General features: G+C 48.4%; 2 protein-coding genes across 3 annotated transcripts; both read right to left on the bottom strand.

Annotated features, from left to right (window-relative positions):
• Window positions 1-494: 494 nt before the first annotated feature.
• Window positions 495-24,825, bottom strand: HOGA1 (4-hydroxy-2-oxoglutarate aldolase 1). The gene is made up of 7 exons (XM_025466797.3): window positions 24,315-24,825; window positions 12,844-12,972; window positions 12,508-12,635; window positions 11,764-11,898; window positions 11,413-11,509; window positions 9,607-9,740; window positions 495-1,970 (listed from the first exon to the last, which is right to left on the bottom strand). Exons 1-7 carry the CDS (start codon window positions 24,523-24,525, stop codon window positions 1,821-1,823), a joined length of 984 nt encoding a protein of 327 aa, XP_025322582.1. The 5' UTR covers window positions 24,526-24,825; the 3' UTR covers window positions 495-1,820.
• Window positions 19,603-21,365, bottom strand: C28H10orf62 (chromosome 28 C10orf62 homolog). 2 transcript variants are annotated; one of them, XM_049103498.1, is made up of 2 exons: window positions 20,073-21,365; window positions 19,603-20,009 (listed from the first exon to the last, which is right to left on the bottom strand). In XM_049103498.1, the coding sequence occupies exons 1-2, from the start codon at window positions 20,733-20,735 to the stop codon at window positions 19,950-19,952; spliced, it is 723 nt and encodes a 240-aa protein (XP_048959455.1). In that variant the 5' UTR covers window positions 20,736-21,365; the 3' UTR covers window positions 19,603-19,949. The 2 variants fall into 2 exon arrangements, with proteins under 2 accessions (XP_048959455.1, XP_025322584.1); XM_025466799.3 differs by having other exon boundaries at window positions 19,603-21,365.
• Window positions 24,826-25,236: the final 411 nt, after the last annotated feature.

Genomic DNA, 25,236 nt, shown 5'->3' with positions numbered 1-25,236 from the left:
TGCCCAAACTAGGAAGTGGCAGAGCTGGGTGGGATTTGTTTCCCAGTTTTTCTGATTCCAAATCACTTTCTACTGTACTTTTCTTGCCCTGAGCATCAAGAGTGCCCACACCCTGAGACCACAGTTATTGTCATACCTGCTGGGTTACCCTGGGCAAGTCTACTCCTGCCTGGGTTTCCCTTTCTCTGCAACAATACCTCCCTGACTGGGCTAATGTGTGATGGTCACTTGCCACGCTAACCCCTTTACATGCATGATCTTATGTAGCCCTGAGAGAAGGGAACTGGTATTATCCCCAAATTACAGATCAGATCAGGTACTTAAGTAGCTGCCCAAGGCCCTGCAGATCCTAAGGAGCAGGTCTAAGAACTTAAACCATGCCTGCTTAATTTAAGTAGATGGCCAATTTCAGTTGAAGATTGATACTTTTTAGAGTCTCTCCTCTAGGCTTTGTTCTAAACAAGGATCTCTTTACCTTTCTTTTTAGCCAGAGCAATTTTTAAAAAAAGATTTTATTTATTCATGAGAGACACACAGAGAGGCAGATACATAGGCCGAAGGAGGTCCCCTCCCTATGGGGATCCTGATGTAGGACTCGATCCCAAGACCCCAGGATCACAACCTGAGCCAAAGGTAGACACTCAACCACTAAGCCACCCAGGTACCCATACCCAGAGGAGTGATTTTTTTAAAAAAGTCATCTCTGGTTTACTGCTATACTAGTCAAGTATCACTGGAAAAGGTTAAACATTTTTGGAGAGAGCAGCCTTTTTGACAGTGTTTCCAAGCATCTCAGATGCACCTTTTTGCCTCCTACCACTCACTCAAAACTTCCACATGCCTTTCCCTTAGACCACCACTGATCTAATACCTAGATGTTAGGGCTTCTCTGAGAGCTGGGAAAAAGCACACCTTGAAAGGAAGGTCCCCCAGGGACCCCCAGGAAGGTCCTTGACATCTAGGCCAGAGAACTAAGACCTGCATGGCAGTGCGGTGTTAGTTTGTACGTGGCCACACTGTTTTCACTTATTCAACTTTATTGTAAGAGCAAAGGATTATTTTTCACAACAAAAGCACAGTGCCTAAGACAAGAGGATGGCTAGGTCTCAGACCAAGTTTCCTTCCCTACTGTTTGCAACCTAGGTTGGCTAGAAGTTTCTGAGAATGTAACATCCACCAGGTGTCATTATTCACCAACTCTGGCAAGCTCCATGGCTGTCCCAGGGAGCTCCAAGGCTGAGATCAAGGCTAGAGATGAGAATATGAGATGATCAAAATGGATTGAGGAAAGGACACTGTGTCTGGAAGGCAGCTTGGGGGCCTTTTGAAAAGGCCAGTGACACATTTCTGATTAGGTTTCTGAACCCACCACATTCCCCTGGAAGGAGTCAGGTTCTTAGGAACAGCCCTGGCTCCCTGCTGCACTGTGTACTGGGCTCAGGTGTGTACCCCCAAGCCTAAGCGGTCATCCCATCAGTAAAAAAGATACCCTTACTTGTGTCCAGCTGCCCCCCTGCTCTTTCCATCTGGCTCCTAATCACGTGTCCTGGGGCACGGGAAAGCACAGTAGAGGGACACGCAATTGCTCCTTCCCAGACTGAAGGTCTCTAAAGAGCCGAAGTTTAGGATACAAATGCCAGCAATCATGGGGCTATAAGAATAGGAAATGGGTGTGCATGGCAGAGCCTGGGAAAGGCTACCTGGAGGACTGAAGCAGGGAAATCGGCCTTGAACCCTCATACTCCCATGTGGCTCTTCAGCTGCAGGTATAAGGCAGGAAGATGAGACGGGCTCAGGCCAGGTGCGTCCTTGCCTCACCCTCAGAGCCAGCCGTTACTGGTGAAATCCATACGCAGCGCCTCCTCATCCATGGGGCTTAGCTCCTGCAAGGGGGCACGGCAGGGGCCTCCGTAGTAGCCAAACCAGTCCATGGTTTTCTTCAGCCCCGGGATCCCGAAGCGCCGGGTCACCTGTGAAGCAGGGTCTGTTAGGAGAAACTGGGGAATCCCTGCACACGCATGTCTGGGATGCAGACGTGTCTCTCTTAGAACGTTAGGCTTCCTCCCCCCTCCCCTCGTAATGTAATTTCACCAAGTTGGTGACACTAGAGTATATTGGAAATGCAGATCAAGAGACCAGAAGGCGGGTCAGCAGAAAAGAACACAATGCCGACAATTCAAATTTAGGAAGGAAATCACTGCCTGGGTTTCTCAAAGAAAAATCCACCCCACTGGGGAGAAAAGCGGCATTTGGCCATCAGGCTGGGACTTGAGAAGCTAGCAGTGCTGTGGGTCTGGGTGCTAGACCATCACAGGTCTGCAGCCCAGTTCCCAGGAACATAGGGCCAGGGCACACCAGGCTGGGGACGTCAGGAAGGGGGAAGGTGTGCAAGACCCTCAGGCATAGCCCAGACCTCTACTGGCCCTGCAGCAGAGACCCCCACCCACCCTAAGCTCCTCCCTGACCCCAACTCTGAAAAAACGATGCATCAGCTATCCTGAGAAGTTCCACTTTGTAATCTTATGTCACCAACTTACTACATACATCTGAGCAAGTTCTCTAGTCTAAAATATGAGGGGACTGGACAACATAACTAAAGTGCTTTCCATTGTAAGGGGGCACCTAACACTCTTGTCAGAACTTAACATCATGCATGAGGACTTATAGAAAATGAAGCATCAAGTTTCTTTGCCTTTGGCATAGCTGATCAGAAGTGTTAGATGAGTCTTTGACTACCTCAAAAAAAGAAATGTAATCCTTAAGTTTTATTTGGAGGGGAGGTAAAACCTTAGAAGTTGGGTTTCACAAAGGGTAAAATAACAAGAGAGGTTGCTTGGGGTAAAAAAGTTAAGAACCACTGATGAATGATTGACTAATAAGTATTTACCACTAGAGGCCAGGGAATTTTTTCTTGAAATGAGTGATACGCCACCTTCCTCCTAGGCCTGGCCCCAGCTGTGATGTTCTAATACCTGGGCTTTTCACCCAAAACCTGAGTAGGGTGGGAAAGACCTAGGGGACAGGATGGAGAGGCACAAGAAGTACCTAGAGAAAAAGGCTTCTTCCACCACAAGTGTATAGGATCTCTGAGTTGCCCCCTCCTCAGACCCATAGAAATAATTGAATGCTTTGGTGGTAAAGAACATGGAATATCCTAAATATAGCCAGGGCAGGACCTGGCTGGGTGGGAAGGCAGAGGAAGGACATTGTGTTCAAGCAGGACAGAGCAACAGAGTGACATCAAGCTGCTCCTGGGGTGGCTGAGCCTACAGCCCAGGCAGCAGAAAGGTGTTCCAGGCATTCCTGAGTGTGTGCCCAGAGTTGGCACAGGAGGACCAGAGTGAAGAGTAAGGCAGGATGGCATGTGGAAAGCCAGGATGGCAGCAAGCATCTTCTCTTCCCAAGGGGAAGCCACAGCTTCATCTGTAAAATGAGGAGATGACAACACCTACCCCATGTCACAAGAATCAAATGAGAAAAACACCACTGTAAGACCAGACCCTGGGGCGCCTGGGTGGCTCAGATGGTTAAGCGTCTGCCTTGAGATCAGATCATGATCCCGAGGCCCTGGAATTGAGTCCCACATAGTACTCCCTACTCAGTGGGGAGTTTGTTTCTCCCTCTCCCTCTGCCCCTCCCCCTGTTTGTGTTCTCTCTGTCTCTATCTCTCAAATGAATTTTTAAAAATCTTAAAAAAAAAAGACTAGACCCCTAAGAAAGCTCCTCTACCACGTCCTGGTGGTATGCAGGTTCTGGGACCTTCTCTCTGCAGGTGAGTGGGCATAGACAGCAGAGGTGCCACCCCAGTGGAATGTGCAGTACATACCAGACAGTCTGTGCCCAGCTGAATGGCCCTCATTTCTGCAGTTCTTGCATCCTATTAATAGAGCACTCTACCCCAGGAAAGCCTTCACATCCAGGAGACTTGTGCTTGCCTCCTTAGCTGTCCTTTCTCAAAATCTCAGTTTATTTTTCCCTTTGAGGTAAAGATATAAGCTGTGAGGGAGCTCTAGAGCCCACCTACCACTTTACCCAAACAAAATATTGCTGCTTAGCCTGGGACTCTCACCTCTGATGCAAAACTTACAGGGATGCCCCCAAAAAAATCAGTCAACAAGGTAAGTAATATTTAGTGCCATATTTCTTTTAAAAATCAAAATCAATGCAAAAAAATCCATGATGAGCAAAGTGTCGATGTTTTAAATAAAGACAGGGTCCAAAAGAACCATGCCCTGCCATATTGTGGCCCAAGGTAAAACTAAACATGTGCCCCTATATACAAGGTGTTTTTTTAAATTTTATTTTATTTATTCATTCATGAGAGACCCTGAGAGAGAGGCAGAGACATAGGCAGAGGGAGAAGCAGGCTTCCTGTGGGGCGTCTGATGCGGGACCCTGGGATTACGCCCTGAGCCAAAGGCAGATACTCAACCACTGAGCCACCCAGGTGCCCCCATATACAAGTTTTATGTATTTTTTACTGGTTCATTTTTTTCTACGAGTAGATACAGGAAAAAATTTTTTGATGAGGTTGTTTCCATTTAAGTCAGGAAAGTAAAATTATAATACATTATGTTTTTAACATATATAAAATGTTTAAAACTAAACTAAAAGATACTAATATCTTATTAGCATATATACTATATATACTAATACTAAAACTAATATACATAAAATATTTATTTTTTTTAAAGATTTTATTTATTTATTCATGAGAGACACACAGAGAAAGAGAGAGAGAGGCAGAGACACAGGCAGAGGGTGAAGCAGGCTCCACGCAGGGAGCCCAATGTGGGACTCGATCCCAGGTCTCCAGGATCAGGCCCTGGGCTGAAGGTGGCACTAAACCGCTGAGCCACCAGGGCTGCCCCACATAAAATATTTAAAACTAAACTAAAAGAATGTCGTTTTAATATACCTACTTTTTAAATTTCCAATATATATTTTTTTCAAATAGTTTAACATTCTATGCAGGGAGGGAAAAGTATTTAGAGGGGCGCCTGGATGGCTCAGTTGGTAGAAAATCTTTTTCCCCCGAAGATTTTATTTATGTATTTATTTGACAGAGAGAAAGAGAGAGAGAGAGAGAGAGGAGAGCACATGCACAAGCAGGTGGAGCAGCAGGCAGAGGGAGAGGTAGAAGCAGGCTCCCCACTGAGCTGGTGAGCCCAAAGGTAGATGACAAAAAAAAAAAAAAAAAAAAAAAAAAAAAAAGATTAAAAAAAAATCCAAAAAATAAGGCAGATGACAGCTGACTGAGCCACCCAGGTACTCCAAGCCTGCAACTCTTGATCTTGAGGTTGGAATAAGAAAGGAAGGAAGGAAGGCTGGGAAGGAAGGAGGGTGGATAGGCAGATAGAAGGAAGGAAACGAAGGACAGGAAGGAAGGAAGGAAGGAAGGAAGGAAGGAAGGAAGGAAGGAAGGAAGGAAGGAAGGAAGGAGAGAAGGAAGGAAGGAAGGAAGGAAGGAAGGAAGGAAGGAAGGAAGGAAGGAAGGAAAGAAGGAAGGAAGGAAGGAAGGAAGGAAGGAAGGAAGGAAGGAAGGAAGGAAGGAAGGAAGGAGAGAAGGAAGGAAGGAAGGAAGGAAGGAAGGAAGGAAGGAAGGAAGGAAGGAAGGAAGGAAGGAAGGAAGGATAGAGTTTCCAGTTCCAGGAAGATGGAATAGATGTACTCTTTCCCATTTCTCCCAAAAAATACAGCTAAAACAAAACCTTGGACATTACATAAAAACAAACATAAGGCTCTGAAAGGTAGAGAGAAGGAAGACAAACTAGGGACTTTAGGACCCAAAGAACACAGTGGTGAGTTCCCTGGCCTCAACTTGAAGCTTAAGAAGCTGGCAACCCTAAAATGCCAATGGGTACAGATAATAAAAGCCCCCAACAAAAGCCTGTTCACTCAAGCCAAGGATCAGGAAGAAGCAGCCTAGCAAAATGGAAAACTTTTAGACAATCACCACTCTGCTCCAACCAAGTAGCCTAGAAAAAACTGTGGTCCCATCTCCACCATCTCCACCATCCCCACCCAGGCCAGTGAGTGTTGAGTCAGGAGCCAGAACTTCTGCCCTCAACTCTGGCAGTCTTAAAGGGTGCCCTTCCCCCTCCACAATGGATGGTCTCAGCAGAGCCCCGTGAGGAAAGTCAGAGCTTACACACCACTGCCCACACTGAAGCTACCCCCACTCCCCACCCCCTGCCGGAGGTAATTGTAATGTCAGTAGAGGCCGGTGGGAATCGGTAAGGAGGCATTCCTACCCTTTCCAGTCAGGGAGTTGTCAGTGGAGGTGGGGGACAGAGATGTAATTTAAAAAATACTCCCCAAAGAAATCTCCAGGCCCAAATGATCTCATTGGAGAATTCTAAAAAATGTTTAAAGAATATTTAACACCAATTCTACATAGTCTCTTCCAGAAAATAGGAGGGAATACTTCCCAGTCAACAGATGAAGCTATTATTACCCTGAGACCAAAATCAGACAAAAGCGATGCCAAAAAAAAAAAAAAAAAAAAAAAAAAAGTGTGTGGGGGGGACTACATATCTCCTATGAATGTAGACAGAAAAATTTTCAACTAAGTATTAGCAAATGGAACTCAGCAATATATGAAAAGAGTTACACACCATAACTAGGTGGGGTTTATTCCAGGATGCAAGACTAGTTCAATATTAGAAAATCATCCATGTAACTCACCATATTAGCAGGCTAAAGAGGAAAAACAAAATCACAGAGTCCTATCAATCAAGGCAGAAAAACACTGGACAAAATTCAATATCTTCTGCAATCCCACACAGATTTTATTACTATAGGTATATAAAAGACCTTAAAATCAGGTACGCTAATTCCTCCCACTTCGCTGTTGGTTTGTTTCCAAAATTATTTTAGCTAGTTTAATTCCTTTGCCTTCCTATGTAAGCTTTAGAATACTTTGGTGTGGTTTTGCAGAGGGATAGACACAGATAATGGGAGCAACAGAGAACCCAGAAAGACCCACATAAATATGCCCAACTAATTTTTGACAAAGGTGCAAAAGTAATTCAATGGAAGAAAGACCATCTTTTCAACAAATGGTGGTGGAGTAAGTGGATATCTAGAAGCAAAAAAAAAAAAAAAAAAAAAAAAAAATTCAACCTCCACCTAAATCTCACACTTGATACAAAAATTTACTCAGAATGGGTCTTGGACTTATAAAATGTAAAACTATAAAACTTTTAGGGAAAAACACAGAAAATCCTCACAATCTAATGCTACGAAAAGCCTTCTTCTTCTACTTAACACTAAAAGGATAAATACAAATGAAAATATTAATGAATTAGACTTCATCAAATTAAAATTTTTTGTTCTGCAAAAGATCTGTTCAGAGAATGACAAGACAATCTACAGAATGGGAGAAAATATTTGCAAACCACACATCTCACAAAGGACTGGTACCTAAAAGATACAAAGAGGGATCCCTGGGTGGCTCAGCTGTTTAGCGCCTGCCTTCGGCCCAGGGCGTGATCCTGGAGATCCAGAATCGAGTCCCACATCAGGCTCCCTGCACGGAGTCGGCTTCTCCCTCTGCCTGTGTCTCTGCCATTCTCTCTCTGTGTCTCTCATGAATAAATAAATAAAATCTTAAAAAAAAAAAAAAAAAGATACAAAGAAACTTCCAAAATTCAACGTTAAAAAAGAAAAAAATCCAATCAGGCAAGAGACATAGGCAAGAGACATACACAGACATTTCATTTAAGAAGATATACAGATGGCAAATAAGTACATGAAAAGATGTCGAATAGCATTAGCCATCAGACAAAGGCAAGTTAAAACCACAATGAGATGTTACTACACACCTATCAGAATGGCTAAAATAAAAAATAGTCACAATGCCTAAAGCTGATGAGGATGCAGAGAGAACAAGTCAGTCATACATTTACATTGATGCAAATGTAAAATGGCACCGCCATTCTGGAAAACAGTTTTTGGCAGCTTCTTAAAAAAACTAAACATGCAGGGGGCACCTGGGTGGCTCAGTCAGTTACGTGTCTACCTTGGGCTCAGGTCATGATCCCAGGATCTTGGGATGGAACTCTGTGTCGGGCTCCCTGCTCAGTGGAGTCTGCTTCTCCCTCTCCCTTTGCCCCTTCCCACTGCTTGTGTTCACTCTCGTGCTCTCTCTCTCTCAGATGAATAAATAAAATCTTAAAAAAAAACAAAAACAAAAAAATCGAAACATGCAATCATCATAATTACACCAACTGTGTATTTATCCTAGAAAAATGAAAACTTCCGGTCACACAAAAACCTGTACATGAATGTTCGTAGCAGCTTTTAATAGCCCCAAGTTGGAAACAGTTGGAAACAACCCAACTGTCCTTCCACAGGTGAATGGTGACACAAGCTGCTGTATGGCCATACCATGAAACACTACTCATCAGTAAAAAGAAACAGGCTATTGCTGCATGCAACGACTTGGATGAATCTGCACAGAATTTTGCTGAGTGAAAAAAAGCCAATTTTAAAAGTTTATATACTCCATAATTCCATTCATATAGCAATCTTGAGCTGACAAAATTATAAAAATGGTGAACATATTTGTGGTTGCCAGGAGTTAAGGAGGGGGTAGGGGCAGGAGGTAAGTAGGCATAGGCATGAAAGCATAGCATGAAGGACTCTTCTGGTGATGAAAATACTCTGTATCTGGACTATATCAATGTCAAAATCCTGGTTGTGATATTGTACTTTAATTTTGTAAGATGCTCCCATTGGGGCAACTGGGGAATGGGTACATGGACTCTCTCTATACTGTATCTTTTGTTTTTAAGATTTCTATTTATTTATTTGAGAGAGAGAGAGCACAAGCAGAGGGAACAGCAGAAGCAGGCTCCCCACTGAGCAGGGGATCATGACCTGAGCCCCAGGCAGACACTTAACTGACTGAGCCAGATACCCCTGTATTATTTCTTACAACTTCATCTGAATCTATAGATATCTCAAAATTAAACGTTTAATTTAAAATATACATACAAACCCATTTTCCTTCCTGCCTCAGACCCCAATATGGCTCTGCATAGCACTGCCTGGCTCTTGACAGGCATTCCACCTTGGCTCTTCTCTTTGATTTGCCCAATCCAGAGTTGGGGTACAGTGTCTAACTGCAGGATAGATTATTTAAGGACAAAACTCTGGGAAATCTGGGCTCTGAAAACATCTAGCCTTCTAACTCCTCCTTTACTCCCAGTCATTCTGTTTTCTAGGATCTGACTCCCTATTAAAGCTGATGGAAAGGCCCATGGTTCATGCTTTCTAGGCAGTGCATCTCTAAGTAAGAGCCCAGAGTTACTTATGTCACCACAATCAGCCAGCCAGTGTGTCTGTTTCAACGCTTACTCCTGGGTCTACAGGATTAGAAATTTAACTGGTTCCCTAAGTGATTTCCAATACAGCCAACGGGACTCAACTCTGAAGTTGTGGTTTTCTGGAGAGGTACAAGGAATTCCCACACTAGGATGTTCTCTAAAAGGACTTTTTGAAAGGGAAGAGGCTAAGTGGGGGCCCCTGCGCCTGCCCTGACTCCTGCTCCAACAAGGACACAGACACCCCCACCCCCACACCTTGGGGCCATTGGCTCACCGCAGTGTTTGGCTCAATGAGGCGGTGCTGCAGTTTCTGGGCATCTTCCCATTGCCCCATGAGGCAGAGTCGCTCCAGCTGGCACACCTGAGCCCCCAGGACATTGGCCAGGGCACATACGCCCCCCACAGCTCCTGCCCCAGAGAAAAGTGCAGAACATCAGCCAGAACCTCTTCTCACAGGCAATTCCAAACCCTGGGGTTTCCAGCACCTCTTATTCTGGGGAGAGAGGATATGGATTTTTATGCCACTGGTTGGCCATTTCAAAGGCATGCTCTGAGAGTCCAGAGTACAGATTTCCAGAGAGAAAAGCTGCCAGCATATTTGAAGTAGAATCTCACAGGCTGAAGGTCAGGGAACAGAGCCTGAAGGCTAACTTAAGGACAGGTCCTCCCCTGCACCCCCCAACACACCTCCCAGAGTAAAGTCCCACCTGCTAGTTGACACCTCCACAATCCTCTAATAGCCCCCTGACTCATCAGTCCGGGAATGGGGTGGAGTGAATGGGAAGAAGCCTTTGCTCTTCTGAAATCTTATTCCCCCCTGTGAATTCAGCCTGGGAATGTGCTGGGGCCAGGGGAGGGGGAGGGGTAGTGGAAAGAGCCCTGGACACAGGAGACCAGGCATTTCCTCCCATTGGCAGCATGAACTTGCACAAGTCATGGACTTTCCAGTCCTCTTTGTTCTCATCTGGGCAATTAAAACGTGCTGGCTGTGATCTCAGGAGGTTTTGCCATTCTGCAGGCCTGCAATGGGATTCTAAGGCTAGTTAGGAGGGTCCCTAAGCACAGCGGCCTGAAGACCGGAGAGTGGGAAATTTGGAATGAGCTAATACAGCTGCCATTTATGGATCCCCACTTTCTGCCAGGCACTATGCAGACACTGAGCCAATGCTCTCACATTCTCACAACACTCCTGCTTTATAGAGTAGAAGCTCAGGCCCAGAGAGGTTGAATACTTTGCCCAACAGTACTCAGTAAATGGCAGAGCTGAGATTCCAACTCACATCCCACCCACCAACCCCCACCTGGCCTCTAGAGCCTGTCCTCTCTCCATCTACCCACCCTCAGCAACAAGGCTTCAATGGGTCTTCTTTTCTGCCTTTGCACTTTAGAGACTGTGACGTGATAGAGGAGAGATGTGCAAGGACTCATACAGCAAGCCTAAGTCCAGAGAAGAGGAACCAGCATTGCCCCCTCAGCCCTGGAAAGGTAACTCAGATCTGTACTTGCTGGGGCTTCAGCCCAAGGGAGCAGATGCTTGCTCTCTTCCCCCTCTGGGGCCCAAATCCAACCTGAACCCCAAGAAGCCTGACCCATAACAGATAAGCACAGTTGGTTTAATGGTGACATTCCCAGTATCCTGGACTGGAACAGAAACAGGCAGCTGAAGATCCTGGGCCTGACCCTATAGGTCTGACGATTCCTACTGGCCCAGTACCAGGATGAGAGGAAAACAGACTTGCAGACCAGAGGAAAGACTCCAAGGCTCCAAGGCCTCTATCCTCAGAGAATGATTTACAAAGTGAGATCAGAGGAGCTCAATTTGTTAACTAAGCAGGGAGCTCAGGACTTAGAACAAACTTCAGGCATCCCCATTACAGACCAAGGATTATACAAGGCCACCCTCTTCTGTCCAGAAAGGTCACTCATAAGCACCTAATATTCAAACAAGCAAGCAGTGTGCTGGACTTCTGAGGCTTCCAAGTAGGCAGGATGGCAAAATGACCCTGCAGACCCAGACTCCGCCCACCTGGGGGGCCTGGGTATACCACCCATGATAGCATGAGAGGAGCAGGAGGCCTACCCACGGCATAGCTGGCCAGCAAGAAGCCAGCTGATCCAGCCAACACCTGGAAATCCTGCTTCCTGGTCTTGTGAACAATCAGCCCCAGCCTGGTCACCTGCAAGAGCAAACCTGTGTGAGAGCTGCACGTAGAGCTTCAACACCAAGCAAGATGGGTGCTGGGCAAGGGAGGGAGAATGAGCACCCAGGCTCCAGAGAGCTGTCCCCAAACTTGGACAAGGCCGCAGAGAACCCACATAATGGGAAGAACCCACATAGGAGCCCAGGACTGAAGCAGGTCCCAGAGCTGCCCTGAAGTTAATAACACAGAAGAAGAGGAAGGAGCGCCAGCCAGGAGCCACTGCCACTCACATCACCACCACTGTCCTTGATGCCCACGATGTTTGGGTGCTGGGAGAGCGTGACCACTGCATCTATGGGCAGGTCCAGCCCCGTGTTGGCTGGGACACTGTAGAGCACCACAGGAATTGGGGAGAGGTCAGCGACCTGAGGGAGGTAGAGAAGAGGGGAGAGACAGAGGGCAGCTGCCCAGGCCCGAGGAGCCTGAGGCACTGCCCATCACCACCCGCTCTGGGCATGGGTCACTGTGCGGCCACCTGGGCAGGCCCACCTCCTGGACTAGACATCACAGGGCTATGTCCCCTGCTTGTAAACAATAATACTACTATTTCATGAGAGCTTTCTATGTGCCAGGCTTAGTTCTAAGCCCTCTGTATTTTTTTTTATAAATTTATTTTGTATTGGTGTTCAATTTGTCAACATATAGAATTACACTCAGTGTTCATCCCGTCAAGTCCCCACCTCAGTGCCCGTCACCCAGTCTCCCCCTCCCCCCGCCCACCTCCCCTTCCACCACCCTTAGTTCATTTCCCAGGTCCTCACAATGATCCCATGAGGAAGACACCATCACTCCTTCCATCTGAGAAGGGAGGAAGCAGCCTCATAGTGTGGTCAGGCCAATTTCCCAGCAGCATCCCCTCCCCATTCCCATAGCTGCCATTCATGGGAAGTAGGCTCATCCCTTGGCCCCCAGCTTCTCTATCTCTTCTCCCTAGCCAGCCTCCTCTTGGTTCCAGGCCCCAAACCCATGCCCACCTTGGTGTAGTGGTGAATGAGGGCAGCACTGCTCATGCGGCCACGATAGTAGCAAGGTGTCACCACTATGGCGGCGTCAGCCCCAACTTGGGCCATGCTCACAGTCATCTCCACAGTGGCCTGGGTGGCTACAGGAAGAAAGAGGGAGCCTTCCCTATAGGTCATGGAGGGTGAGAGCAGAAGGAAAGAAGGGCAGGGCTAGGACCCCAGGGCAAACAAGAGGTTCAGAAGATACAGAACCAGTTAACTGAACTGGGCCAAGGAGCCTGGCTCCCACCCGCAGGCACCCCCAGACACCCCCAAGCACCCCAAGGGCCCAGAGCACTGTGGCCTCACACTCGCAGCCAGAGCCGGCTAGCAGGAGTTTGTCCTTGGGCATGGCCTGGCGGACTCGGCTCACCACCTCCAGCCGCTCGCTGCTGGTCAGGAAGGGGAACTCGCCATTGGAGCCCTGGATCACGAAGCCTGCAAGAGAGGTTCCATCACAGCCAACGCCTTTGCGTCCTCTTATGAATAACTGGGACATGGGTGTTACACGCACTCCCAACGCCATAGTTTTGCACACATTTCCTTCCCATCTTTGTCCTGATGCAGGCAGAATGTTTTACCCAGTTGCCATGACAGTGTCCCCACCATTTTTCTTTGTGTTAACGAAATGTCTTAGCTATACCCAAAAGAATCAGTGATAATACAATCCGCAGGTGTGTATCCAGCACCCATGGCAACCCTCCCCTGATCACTTTCTCTTCCTCTTCTAGCTGTCCCGACTCAGGTGTCATTGTTCTCATTCATGTCTTTATACCCTTAAGACATATACTGACCCACAAACAAGATATAATGTTTTTTGCCATTTTAAGCTTTACAGAAATGGAATCAAGCTCATATAACCTTCTGTGGTTTGCTATTTTTGCCCAAGATTATGTTGTGAGCTTTGTCCATAGCAGTACACAGCTCTGACTCATTCATTTTAATTACTATATAATAGTCTATTGTGAAGTGAGACAATTTAGTTTTCATTCTCCTTTTGAGGACATTTAGAATGTTTCCTTAGTTTTGCTATTACAGATAATGCCAAAATAAAAAAAAAAAAACATGTTCCATAAAGTCTTCTGTCCCCATGTCTGAGCTTCTCTACAGTTTACTTAGGTGTGTATTTGCTGAGCCACCCATGTGTGCATCTTTGTGTGCCAAACGTCTGCCTTATTTGCCAGATCATAACCCCATCGGCACACGGAAGGGTCTGTTCGTGTTCATCCATGCCAACACTGGGTATTGTCAGAATTAATTTTCGCCAATTTTCTGGGTGAAAAGTGACATTTCTTTTTTTTTTTTTTAATTTTTATTTATTTATGATAGTCACACACAGAGAGAGAGAGAGAGAGAGGCAGAGGGAGAAGCAGGCTCCATGCACCGGGAGCCTGATGTGGGATTCGATCCCGGGTCTCCAGGATCACGCCCTGGGCCAAAGGCAGGCGCCAAACCACTGTGCCACCCAGGGATCCCGAAAAGTGACATTTCATTATTTCATTTTGCACGTTCCTATGTTATCGATCATTTGAGAGGTTTCTAACATCGCTGGGTAGGATGTCAACCCTTTTGTATCACAGAATTAATGCTCTTTGGCTGAATCTGAAGGGAATGTTAGTAAAACCATTTTCGTCTCTGCTTCTTTAACTTTCTCCTTCCTCTTCTTCCTCCTCTCTACTGCATTCCATTCCAAAAACATTGTTCTGGAATAGTTGACAAATACAGCATATGGCACAACAATAGTATTAATAAATAGGAGACTGCTTGGGAGAAAGGAAAGAAAAAAAAGCTCTACAAAATCCCCCGCCACACAGTTGTGAGAGACCGTCATTTTGACTTGGAGCTTCCTGACAGTCAAAGCTAAAAGGGAAATGTGATCAGCTGACAGATATGCAGAACTCAAGATAAAAGCAAAGCAGCTGCCTTGGAGACACAGAATTTCCTGGCATTGGGACCAAGAGAGACTGTTCCAGTGAGTCATCCTTAGGGGACACAGTGTGATGGAGAGTCAACTTTTCACCACAAACAGTTTTCCACGCTGTTCAGTGCACCATCAGATTCCACTGAGTGGATTGCCAGAATGGCTCACTGGATACTTAGCGTTTCCTATCCCCACATATACTTTTTTGCCTTGGTAACATTGCAGGGAGCATCTTGAGGCAAATGATTTTTGGCTTCTGTTGCATTGCCTCCTCAGGATTCATTTCTCCATGTCAGGCTAGGAGCCTCCTTCTGTCTTGTTACAAAGGTTCTGGTGATTTCCCAGGGGCTCACTCCTAATTTAAGGGTTCCCAATCCCAGAGAGGATTGGACCAACACCCTCTACTTAGGAGTCAAAGATTCTGAGATGGAACTTTTGCCCTCTATGGACTTGCCTCCAAAGACGTCTCCTTCCTACCCCAACCCCGCCTGCCACCACCACCCTGGAAGGGACCCTGGCCAGTTCTTGCTTCAGCCACTTCCTCCACCCTGTTCACTCACTCCCAAGTCCCCCTTCATCCTGGTGGCCAGTTCCAGGGGCTCCTGAGCAGTAGGACGGCTGGGGCTTGTACTCTCAGAGTAAAAGCAGGCTACTTTGCTCAAGACACCTGGTGGCCTCTCTCTAGTCTTGTGAAGAAGCATCTGACCCAGGCCTGACTCCCAAGAAGGAAGTGAGGCCAGACTGGGGAAGGAAAGAATATCGCAGAGTTGGGGAAGCAGTCAGGCCCAACTCCCTCTGTTTTTTTTTTTTTTTTTTTAATTTTTATTTATTTATGATAGTCACAGAGAGAGAGAGAGAGAGAGGCAGAGACACAGGCAGAGGGAGAAGCAGGCTCCATGCACCGGGAGCCTGATGTGGGATTCGATCCTGGGTCTCCAGGATCGTGCCCTGGGCCAAAGGCAGGCGCCAAACCGCTGCGCCACCCAGGGATCCCTCCCTCTGGTTTTTGAGCAAGTTACATCATGTCTCTCAGTCCCCATTTCTTTTTCTATGGGATGACAAGAGAAACAATTTCAATCCTACCTTATAAGGCTATTTTAAGGGCCCAAACAAGAAAATGTAAAAGCAAGCATTTTGAGGGGCAGCCCAGGTGGCTCAACAGTTTGGCATATGCCTTTGGCCCAGGGTGTGATCCTGGAGTCCCAGGATCGAGTCCCGTGTCAGGCTACCTGCATGGGGCCTGCTTCTCCCTCTGCCTGTGTCTCTGCCTCTCTCTCTCTGTCTCTCATGAATAAAATCTTAAAAAAAAAAAAAAAGAAGAAGAAGAAAAGCATTTTGAAATCTGTGAACTGATGCTGCCAAGAGCCCCCTCTCTCTCCTTGGCGAGATGTCCAGTTTTAGGCCTGATGTGCCACCCCTGGTGTAGAGAGGCGACTAGAAGAATGGGAGGGCTAGGGTCCCACATGGGTCAGGGAGTGAAGACGGGCAGTGGTGGAGAAGCAGGGCAGTGGAGTGGTTGGACACATAGGCTCTGAACCCAGAGGACCCAGAGTGACTCTCAGTTGCAGGCCCTTATCAGCTATGAAATCTTGGGCGAATAGCTTAAACAAACCTCAGCTTCCTCTCATGGGAAATGGGGATATTAGTGCTCTCCTTAAAGAGTTGTGAGACTTAAATGAGATACTATTTATAAAGTGCTTAGATTAGAACTGGCAGTGTTAGCTCCAATTATTATGGAGTCAAAAGGAAGTGCTCAAATCTTAAATCAGGAGGCTGGCAGCTTTGGATCTGAGGTGGAGGAGGATGGCCTGTGTGGGAGGGGAGGCTGCATTCAAGAACTTCTCTTGCCCTCTCCAGCTGCAAGGCTAAGAGGCTCATTACAGAATCTACTCTCTCTCTCTCTCTCTCTCTCTCTCTCTCTCTCTCTCTCCCCCTCTCTCTTGGTCCCAAGTTATGCTGGCTGCTCTGGGAAGCCAGAGTGGCCTGGGAGAGAGGAGTGGGTGTGTTTGGGGCTAGAGATGCACAAGGAACATGGTGACTTACTGTGGCCCCTTGACCTATCATTATTGCCACCTCCCCTGAGAAGTCTTCCTGGGATCCCTCCACTGGACAGCTCTTCTCCGAACTTCCATCACTTGTTCTTTGTCCTTCCCTGCGGCCTACTTAAAAATACACAGAAGTTCTCAGAACCCTTCTATCTCCCCCACCTCTGCCTGCAGGATTAGACAAAATTTCTCAAACTGACCTCTGCTGTAAAATGGGGAAATTGGACTGGGTGGTCTTCTAAGTTCTCCTTGGGCTCTAAGTTTCGGAGTCAAGTTTCTGGCATTTCCTCCTACCTTTCACTCACCTCTAAATGTTCTCCTTCAGCCAAACTACCAGGGTCCCCAGACACAGTGTCACTATCCTGCCTCTATGCCCTTGCTTATGCTGTTCCCTTCTGCCTGGAACACCTGCCTCCCTAAGCTGCAGCCCCTGAGAACCTTTCCTCACTCCCCCAGCCTCTGCACCTCCTTGCACAGCACTTGTCCTACTTTGCTTAGAATCATCAAGATCATGGATGATGTCCCCTCATTTTGGCCTCCCCCATGACACCCAATACACTGCTGGTGGAGGTGTGTGTTGACAATTTGTGGTATAAAAGAAAAATTGTCCCAGACCCTGGCCTGGGGCAGAGCTTTATTTTTGTGTGTGGTGTAACTGATAACCTTCCTTGGGCAGAAATGGGCATTCCTGATAAAATGCTCAGGCAGGTTTCTGATGAGCTTCAATGGAATTAAGCCTTCATCTGGGAAACCAGCCACCCACACAGCTGACACTCCAGCAAGAGTCTAGTGGCTGGTAGATGATTTGACCATTCTCTTTTATAAAAAATATCCTTACCAAGAGATCATACTTGAATTGGCCACTTAGAAGTCGTTTTCCTTGAGCTACAACTGTAATAAAATGTTGACATCTTGAACTACTTTTAAAGTTAAGGAAAAGTTGCAGAAGTGGTACAAGGCATTTCCATACATCCTTCACATGACCCCAGCAATGATAATGTCTTACTTTAGTAGAATTATCAGAACCAGTGTTAATTCTCTGGTTTAATTAACCAGTGTTAATTCTCCAAATTCACAATCAGCCAATCTGAAATTTTATCCAATAAACTTTTAAGGGGATTTAAGGTCTTCCAGACAAATGCATACATTTTAGGCATTTCTACAATCACTTGCAGAAGCTACACCTCACTACTCTTGCTTTTTGTCTACTTTGGCAACCTACAACATTTTCTAGGGTGACTGACCCCATTTTTTTCCATTAATATTTTTAAAAGGTTATTTTTATTTATTTGAGAGTGACAGAGACAGATTGAAGGAGGGGGAAGGCAGTGGGAAAGGGAGAGGGAGAAGCAGACTCCTTGCTGAGCAGAGAGCCCAACACAGGGCTTGATTCCAGGACCCCGGGATCATGACCTAAGCCAAAGGCAGATGCTTCATTGACTGAGCCACTCAGGCACCCCCATTAATATTTTGTTACAAATGATTTTATTTTTTTATTTAATGAATTACCTTATTTTTTAACTAGGCTACACACTCACTGTGGGGCTTGAACTCACAGCCCCATGATCAGGAGTCACATGTTCCACCAACTAAGCCAGCCAGGTGCCCCAGTATTTGAATATTTTAAAAATTACTAAGAAGTGACTTCATATAAATGCTAACATATATACTTTAAATTTTAAATACTTCATAACAGGGGTGCCTGGTTGGCTCAGTTGGTGGAACATGCAACTCTTGATCTCAGGGTTGTAAGTTCAAGCCCCATGTTGGGTGTAGAGATTACTTAAAATCTTTAAGATATAAATAGATAGATGATAGATGATAGATAGATAGATAGATAGATAGATAGATAGATAGATAGATAGATAGATAATAGATAGATAAATGAATTCAATACCTCCAATTATGCCCCATAAAATCAATCAACAACATTATTTAGGGTGTTTGTGGATTTATCCATCCTTTGCAAGGATTCTGGGTACCTTCTCCAGGGAGTTTGAGGCCCACGGGCTGGGAAACACTGGCAAGTTCCTAACAGATGCCAACAGTCCATTTCTATGTAAAGGAGTCACTGTGGGTTAGACAGTGCTGTGTCACTGACTTCTCTCAACTTTCACAGGAGAGAGAGCTGCCTCCCTTTAACTGCCTTACTGGAGGTCACCCCTTGCCCCAGAAATAACTTCTTGGGACCCAGGAAGAGGAGGCAGGGAGAGTCCCAGGCTTTCAGGAGGGCACAAAGAGTGGCAGGACATGTGGGAAGAGGACAGGGATAAGCATGAGAGAAGAAGATCCCTGTAGGGCCAGAGAGCATTGGCCTGAGGGGCAGCATGGGGCAGGGATTCAGGGTCTGAGCTTTGGAGTTGGGCAAAGTTGGGCTCTAACTCTAATAACATCACTTACTGTCTATACCCTATCAGGCAAATTACATCTCTGAGCCTCAGGTGTCTCATCTGCCAAACGGAGATAACACAATGCCTTCTCTATAGGGCTGTGCTGTAACACTTAGCACCGAACACAGCATACACTAAAAATGGAAAAGAAAAAAAAAGGGGGGGAGTTGCTGGTAGTACTAGTAATACTACTAATTAGCAGTACTAGCAGCAGCAAGCAGCCCCAGTCCCAGCCATAGTGATAGAAACAAGAAGAGAGAGTATACACAGCACAACAGCTCTGAAGGTAGGTGGGGGGAGGCACTAACGGGGATCCCAGTGGGCCCCAGAAAGCAGGTGGTGCAAGGAGAATACACTGCAGTGCAGGAGGCCACACAACTTGAGAAGCAGTGGACAGGGTGAAGATGACACTAAGAGGACAGGAGACCCACCTCCCACCTTGCCTACTAGCTTCTAGAAGCCTGGCCTTCCCCCCATCTCCTGACATCTGGCTGCTTCCTCCTTCCCTGGCAACAGCGGGTTGGTGGGTGCTGAACTCCCTGGAGACGTCCCATTCTCAGAACCTGAAGACTCAGGGAAGCTGATTTATGGAGTCTTGAATCAGTAAAAGGCCCAGGCCAAGGGCCACTTGAAGAGGACTATGGGAGCAGGAACCCTCTTTCCGTATGGCTGCCCAGTCCTGAGGCTGGCCACAGAGCCCCCAGACTCAGAATGAGGGAATACAAGGCTTTATTGGCTCAGTTCCAGGCATTAGGCGTCAGTCTGGGGCTCTCAGCTACTCCTGGGATCTGCCTCGCCTATCTTCTCTGTGGGCCTTCAGGGGCCCGTGAGTCTGTCTTGGCCGCTTCGCTTCCTTCCACTCGCCCTCCATCAGGAGCCGTCCTCTGTGGCATACCCTACTCACAGACTGGGAGGGGCCCAGGACCCCTGAGGGGGTATGAAGGAGGGATTTGGGCAGCAGCATCTCACTCTGGGCCACACAGGCTGCCCCACAGGAGAGAGAACAGGCCTGCAATTGTGTGCCAGCCTTGCTGGGGGAAGGGGTGTCTCCACCCATGGTTAGGTGGCTTCAAAGGGTTGACAGATCTGGTGGCTGCGGTTGGGCAGACTGTGGCTCTGGTGGCTTGGGTGGCTCGGATGGCTTGGGTAGCTCTGATGGCTTGGGTGGCTCTGGTGGCTCAGGTGGCTCTGGTGGCTCGGATGGCTTGGATGGCTCGGGTGGCTTGGGTAACCCTGGTAGCCAGGGTGACCATGGCCATGGAAGGCATGTGTTTGGTTCATGCCGGCTACAGTGGTACCCCGCTGAGTGAGAAAATTCCCTTTCAGCTTCAACTCCACCTCCTCCAGGGCCTTCAGCTCCTCCTGGTTGATGTCTTTGGACTCCAGGTGGCCTGAGTTCTGGTAAGTCGTGGCTCGCTGCAACATGGAATTAGCCAGTTGCTGTCCCAGGGTGTTGATCTCCTTGGTACAGGTAGCCACAGCGGCCCATGTGGCCGTATCCGTGGATGGGGATTTTCCAGACTCCCTGTGGGTCTCTTTGGTCACCGAAGACCCGGACATCCTCTGCTTACTGGTGAAGGACTCCCGGCGCACAGCCGTGCCCACTTGGCCTTGCCTTGTGGTGACAGTCTCCATGCGAATGGTTGTGCTGGCTTCCCCGCTGCCACTCTCGGGGGAAGAGGCGGTGCTGCTGCTGCAGGCGGCCAGCTTCTCTTCGGAAAGGCGGCTAAAGTGAGATTTAATCCAGTTCTCATTCTTTGCTTTGTGACATTCTGGTGGCTCCTGCTCATCTCGTACAGACTCAAGGGATGCCTTCCTTCTCTTCTTCCTCTGAATCCACAGCATGAGGCCTCCACCTCCGAGTAAGAGGGCAGTCCCCAGCACCACCTTGCATGATGGTTGCTGGATGAGCTCCAAGAAGGCCTCCAGGACCCTAAGCCAGGCAGGCAGAGCTAAGAGCACGCTGGGAGGGGGGAGCCCGGATGGTATGGTTCATGCTTGAAAGGGCAGGTTCCCTGAGGCTGTCTGGCAGGCAGGCCCCCAGCTGTACCCTTCCTAGGATGCCCCTCCCGCCTCAGCAATGAACCCCATTGTGAGCAAGGTTAGGGGGTGGGGTGGGGAGAGGCCTAGGCACCCCTCACGTCTAACCTGGCAGGTATTTCCTGAGGCCCAAGTCCTGTCTCCCACCCTGACAGCTGTCCCTAAGGTCAGTGGAAAAGCAGCTTTCCTTCTGTCTTCTGCTTGTGACCCATTCTTCGACTCAAACCTTATTTTCCAATCTTTGGTCTCTTTCCCTCTCTATCCAGTGGCTCACTGACCATGACTGAAGGACCCCCTTGGTTAGGCTGGCATCCATTCCTGGCTGCCTGATGTTGGTGTCTCCTTTGGTTCAGGGCCCACCCCTTCTGCCAGCTTAGCACATTTCATCCCCATCTGCAGCCCCAACCCCTTTACAGAGCAGGGTTCAAAAGGAAAGGGGCCCAGGAAGGAGCTCATTCTAGAATAATATGAGGTCACAACTGGGTAGAGACAAGCAGCGGACTGAGAAGGCAGAGCAGATAGGATAGGGGACTTCACCAGATCCCAGATTCCAGATCCCAGGGGCTGTCCCAGGATAGGGACTGCTACCTCTTACCTTAGTGATGCACCTGCATACCCAGAATTTGCTCCCCTTCCCCTGGGCCCTGGTTAAATGGACACAGTTTAGACTGTGAGCAGGTGAGCCACCTGGCCAGGGTCTCTGTAGGTATAGATAATAGAAAGCCTGGCCCACAATCCCAAATTTCTATCCTCTCAGGGTAGAAACAGGCCTGGGCCCCTTTATTTTTCTCCCAGAGGCATCAAACACATTTTTTTTAATGCATTTCACTTTTTAAAAGTGAATGCTAAAGTAAATGCCAAAACAGCATTGTAAAAATTGTGATTTTTTTTTAAAACAAAATATTTTATTTAAGAAAGTAATGGCTTTAATATGCACAGTAGTATCTCAGTCTACGTACTAAGGGAATAAGATACAAGCTCAATGTTTTATGGGGAACATCATCTCCCTTGTCCTACTGAAGTAGCTCTGTGGTCATCTACTAACCTCATTTGGAAATAACAATTCAAAGTTCATCTTTGAGGTTGTTTGTGGGAGTGAGTTCAGGGCCAAATGGTCCCTCCACAACAATTTTACCCTCCAGTCACTAGTTTTCATTTTAAAATGATACTCTTTATATAAATAATCAGTAAAAATTAACAGTGCAAAAATAAGAAATAAAAGAGAGCTACACAGTTTCAGGCAATAGCTTCCAGAAGAATATCTAACTTTTCACCTACTCATCAAGGGCAGGTTCCCACCTCCTCTTTGGAAGACTTTTAACTTATTGCAGGAGGCCCTGGCAATGTGGTATGCAATGGCTTCCTCCTCTGCTCCTGAGTGTTGGGTTGCAAAGCCAACGCCGGGGGCCAGAATTGAGCCAGAGAAACATCATCTGTAGAGCAAAAGTTGCTCACAGTTCCTTTCCTGGACATTCTGGCTGTGTCCCGGGAGCAGTGATGGGACCCTTGGCTCTATTCTTTGTGCCAGGGCCTCACACTTGAGCTCCTTGGGAGGAATGCATTAACCCTGTGGCTCAGTTCCATTCTAAAATGAGGGAATCAGATTAGAGAGGTTCAGTGATTTCTCCAAGGTCACTATAACTGGCAGAACCAGGATTCTTACCCAGGCCTTCTAACTCTGGATGCTGAGCTCTTTTTATCCAGCCCTCTCCCTGCCACTGAGGCAGGAGCCTGTGTAGGTTGCTCCGTGGCCCATAGCCTGCCAAATCCACTTTAGCCTGTACTCCAGGGCACCCCCATGCCCTCTGCAGGAGTGGATAAGTGGGTAGGAGGGAAGGAAGGGTCCAGAGAAGAGTCTGGGGGTGTCTGGATTCTCTGGGCGGCAGGCAGAAACTGGACATAAAGTCCACCGTTTTCACGCCCTGCATTAGCGTACGGACCTTGGACCTGGAGGGTGAAACAGAGTCTTCCTCCTCTTAAGATTCAAGGAGCTAGGGGCACCTGGCTGGCTCAGTCAGTGGGGAGCATGGTACTCTTGATCTTGGGGTCATGAGTTCAAATACCACGTTGGGTACAGAGATTACTTAAAACTTTTTTTAGTAAATAAAAGATTCTCACTTTGCTTCAAGGCAGACTTTCAGGCCCCAGTGGGCTGAGCCCGAGTAGAAATTTACTTAAGAGTTTGTGTCACTGCATTTACTGCACCCTAGGGAAGAAGAGTCGCATCCGCTCAGTCCTGAGATATGGATGGGGTTTCGGTCAGGCCAGCAGTCACTGTCACAAAGCAGCTCTCCCCACAATGCCGATGATACTGTCGTCCTAGTGATTGTGACCACTAGATAACTTCTAAGGTACATCACCCTTTCCTAACCACAGCATGCTTTGCCCTTTCTTGGATTTGTCTTGCAACCATCCTATGACATGGGCATTATTACTCCCACGTGTCAGATGAGGAGACTGAGGTTTTGAGAGATTATCTCACAGCTAAGTCAGTGGGAGAGCTGTGATTTGAATCTATAGTCCATGTTCTCAACTGTTCCCCTGCCCCACCTCAGTCAGGACCTCTCCATTCTCAGAGCTGGTGCCAACCAGACTTTATTCGTTGAAATAGTCTGTTCTACAACTCAGCAGTTTAGTGTGATGGAGTGAAACCAAGTGTGGCCCTGCAGTCAGACCTGGGTTCAAATCCCAGTTCAGCCATGTATTAGCAATGACTTTGGGCAAGTGACTATGTCACTCTGAGCCCCAGCTTCCCATCTCTGAAACAGGGCTAGTGAGATTTTGGCCTCAGGGACTTGCCACGGGTGATAGATGAGGGTGGGCAGGGCACGATGGGAGGAACTGACCACTTTGTCTTTCACTTATTGTACCTGTGGCCATGTTGCATGTTGAGTGTTACAAGTGTCTGGTCCCTGACCTCATGGAGGGGAGACCCCTGTGTAAGGAGGGAAAGGAGTCAGAGGATCCAGAACAGGAATTAATTCGGCCAAGGGAGGCTTGGCCCAGAAGAGAGTGTGTGAACAAGGTTCTCAGGGAGATGAGCTCGCAGGCTGGGGTGCCTTGTGACATCCCCAGCTGCCTTCACAACTGCACAGCGTTTGGTTGACGAGGACTTTCACACCCATTATTGTAGTATGATTCCCACAGTAATGCTGGGCTAAGAAGGCACTTTGGTAGTTTGCAACTGGGGAAACCGAAGCAGATGCGATTCAGTCAAGGTTGCAAGCCAGCAAGGAGCTTCCTGCCTGTCTCTGGACTCCAGAGCAGTGCTGGGTGCACAACTGCTGGGGTCCCCAACTGTCTGTCTCTGAGCTGCTCACAGGCGGCAGAAATTGGAATCATTCACATCTCCTCCGACTCCCCCAAAGGACAGGCCCCACTTACCTCGGAAGGGGAGAGTACCCAATTTGTGCAGATTCTCGTCCAGTTTCCCATAGTCCACCTCTGCCGTGGCCGTGAAGGGGGTGGTCACAGGGGGGTAGATGCCTGCAATGTCCACCTTCCTCCCCTCCCCTGAGGCCCAGCCCCCCACATTCCTGGACAAGCCCCTACCAAGCCCCTGCCTCACAGAGGACCAGACTGCTCGGCCCAGCATCTCGGCAAGAGGCCCGCGGCCCAGCTGGTCTCTGCCCCGAGTGAGGCTGAGTTTGGCCCCCGTCCTACCCTGTTAATGATCAGTGTGTCTAGTTAAAAATTTGCCGCCCCCTCCCTGACTGTAGGTGCTGGGCCGGGCCAGGGCGGGGCGTCCCCGGGGTCAGAGGCCCCCCTTTGGGAGCAGCGGGGCAAATGCCACAACCGAGCCTCCCTGTGGCCGACGGAGGGTGGGCGGTGTGCTGGGGAGAGACCCTAAAGGGCCTCCCGAGCGAGGCCGGGTCCTCCTCCCCCAGCTCCGGGCCCCAGAGGCGGGTAAACCGGCTTCCGCGCGGCGGGGGGGGGGGGGGGGGGGGGGGAGCCGATTGGCGGAGCGGGTCGTGCCGGCGGGAGGCGCGGCTGCCCGGGGGCGGCCTGTGAACCGTGCGCTCCGCCCCCGCGCCCCCGCGCCCCGGCGCCCGGCCCGGCCTGGTCCCCCCGCAGCGCACGCAGCCCCGCGGGGCAGCGGTCCCCGGGACACTGGGGGGCGGGGGCGGGCAGGGGGGGTGCAGGGAGCAGTGACCCGCGCGGGGGGGGGGGGGGGGGTTGGAAGGACAGCGGGCAGGAAAGAAGCAAGAAGACACCTCGGTAGGAAAAGCGACAGGGCTGGGGGCAAAGGGCTGCAAGTGGCCCTCTTCCCCGAGCCTACCCTCGCTCGGTTTTCCTTCATTCTTAA

The sequence above is a fragment of the Canis lupus genome, chromosome 28 (assembly GCF_003254725.2).
Source record: "Canis lupus dingo isolate Sandy chromosome 28, ASM325472v2, whole genome shotgun sequence".
In the NCBI taxonomy this organism is placed as follows: Eukaryota; Metazoa; Chordata; class Mammalia; order Carnivora; family Canidae; genus Canis; species Canis lupus.
This window is presented reverse-complemented; position numbering and strand designations above follow the sequence as displayed.

Coding starts and splice junctions, on each gene's coding strand:
- C28H10orf62 (XM_025466799.3), bottom strand. CDS start 20,735: ATGCTGTGGATTCAGAGGAAGAAGAGAAGGAAGGCATCCCTTGAGTCT.
- HOGA1 (XM_025466797.3), bottom strand. CDS start 24,525: ATGCTGGGCCGAGCAGTCTGGTCCTCTGTGAGGCAGGGGCTTGGTAGG. Junction 12,973..24,314: donor GGGTACTCTCCCCTTCCGAG/GTAAGTGGGGCC, acceptor CCTCTCTTGCAG/GCTTCGTGATCCAGGGCTCC. Junction 9,741..11,412: donor GCTGGCCAGCTATGCCGTGG/GTAGGCCTCCTG, acceptor TCTCTGGGGCAG/GAGCTGTGGGGGGCGTATGT.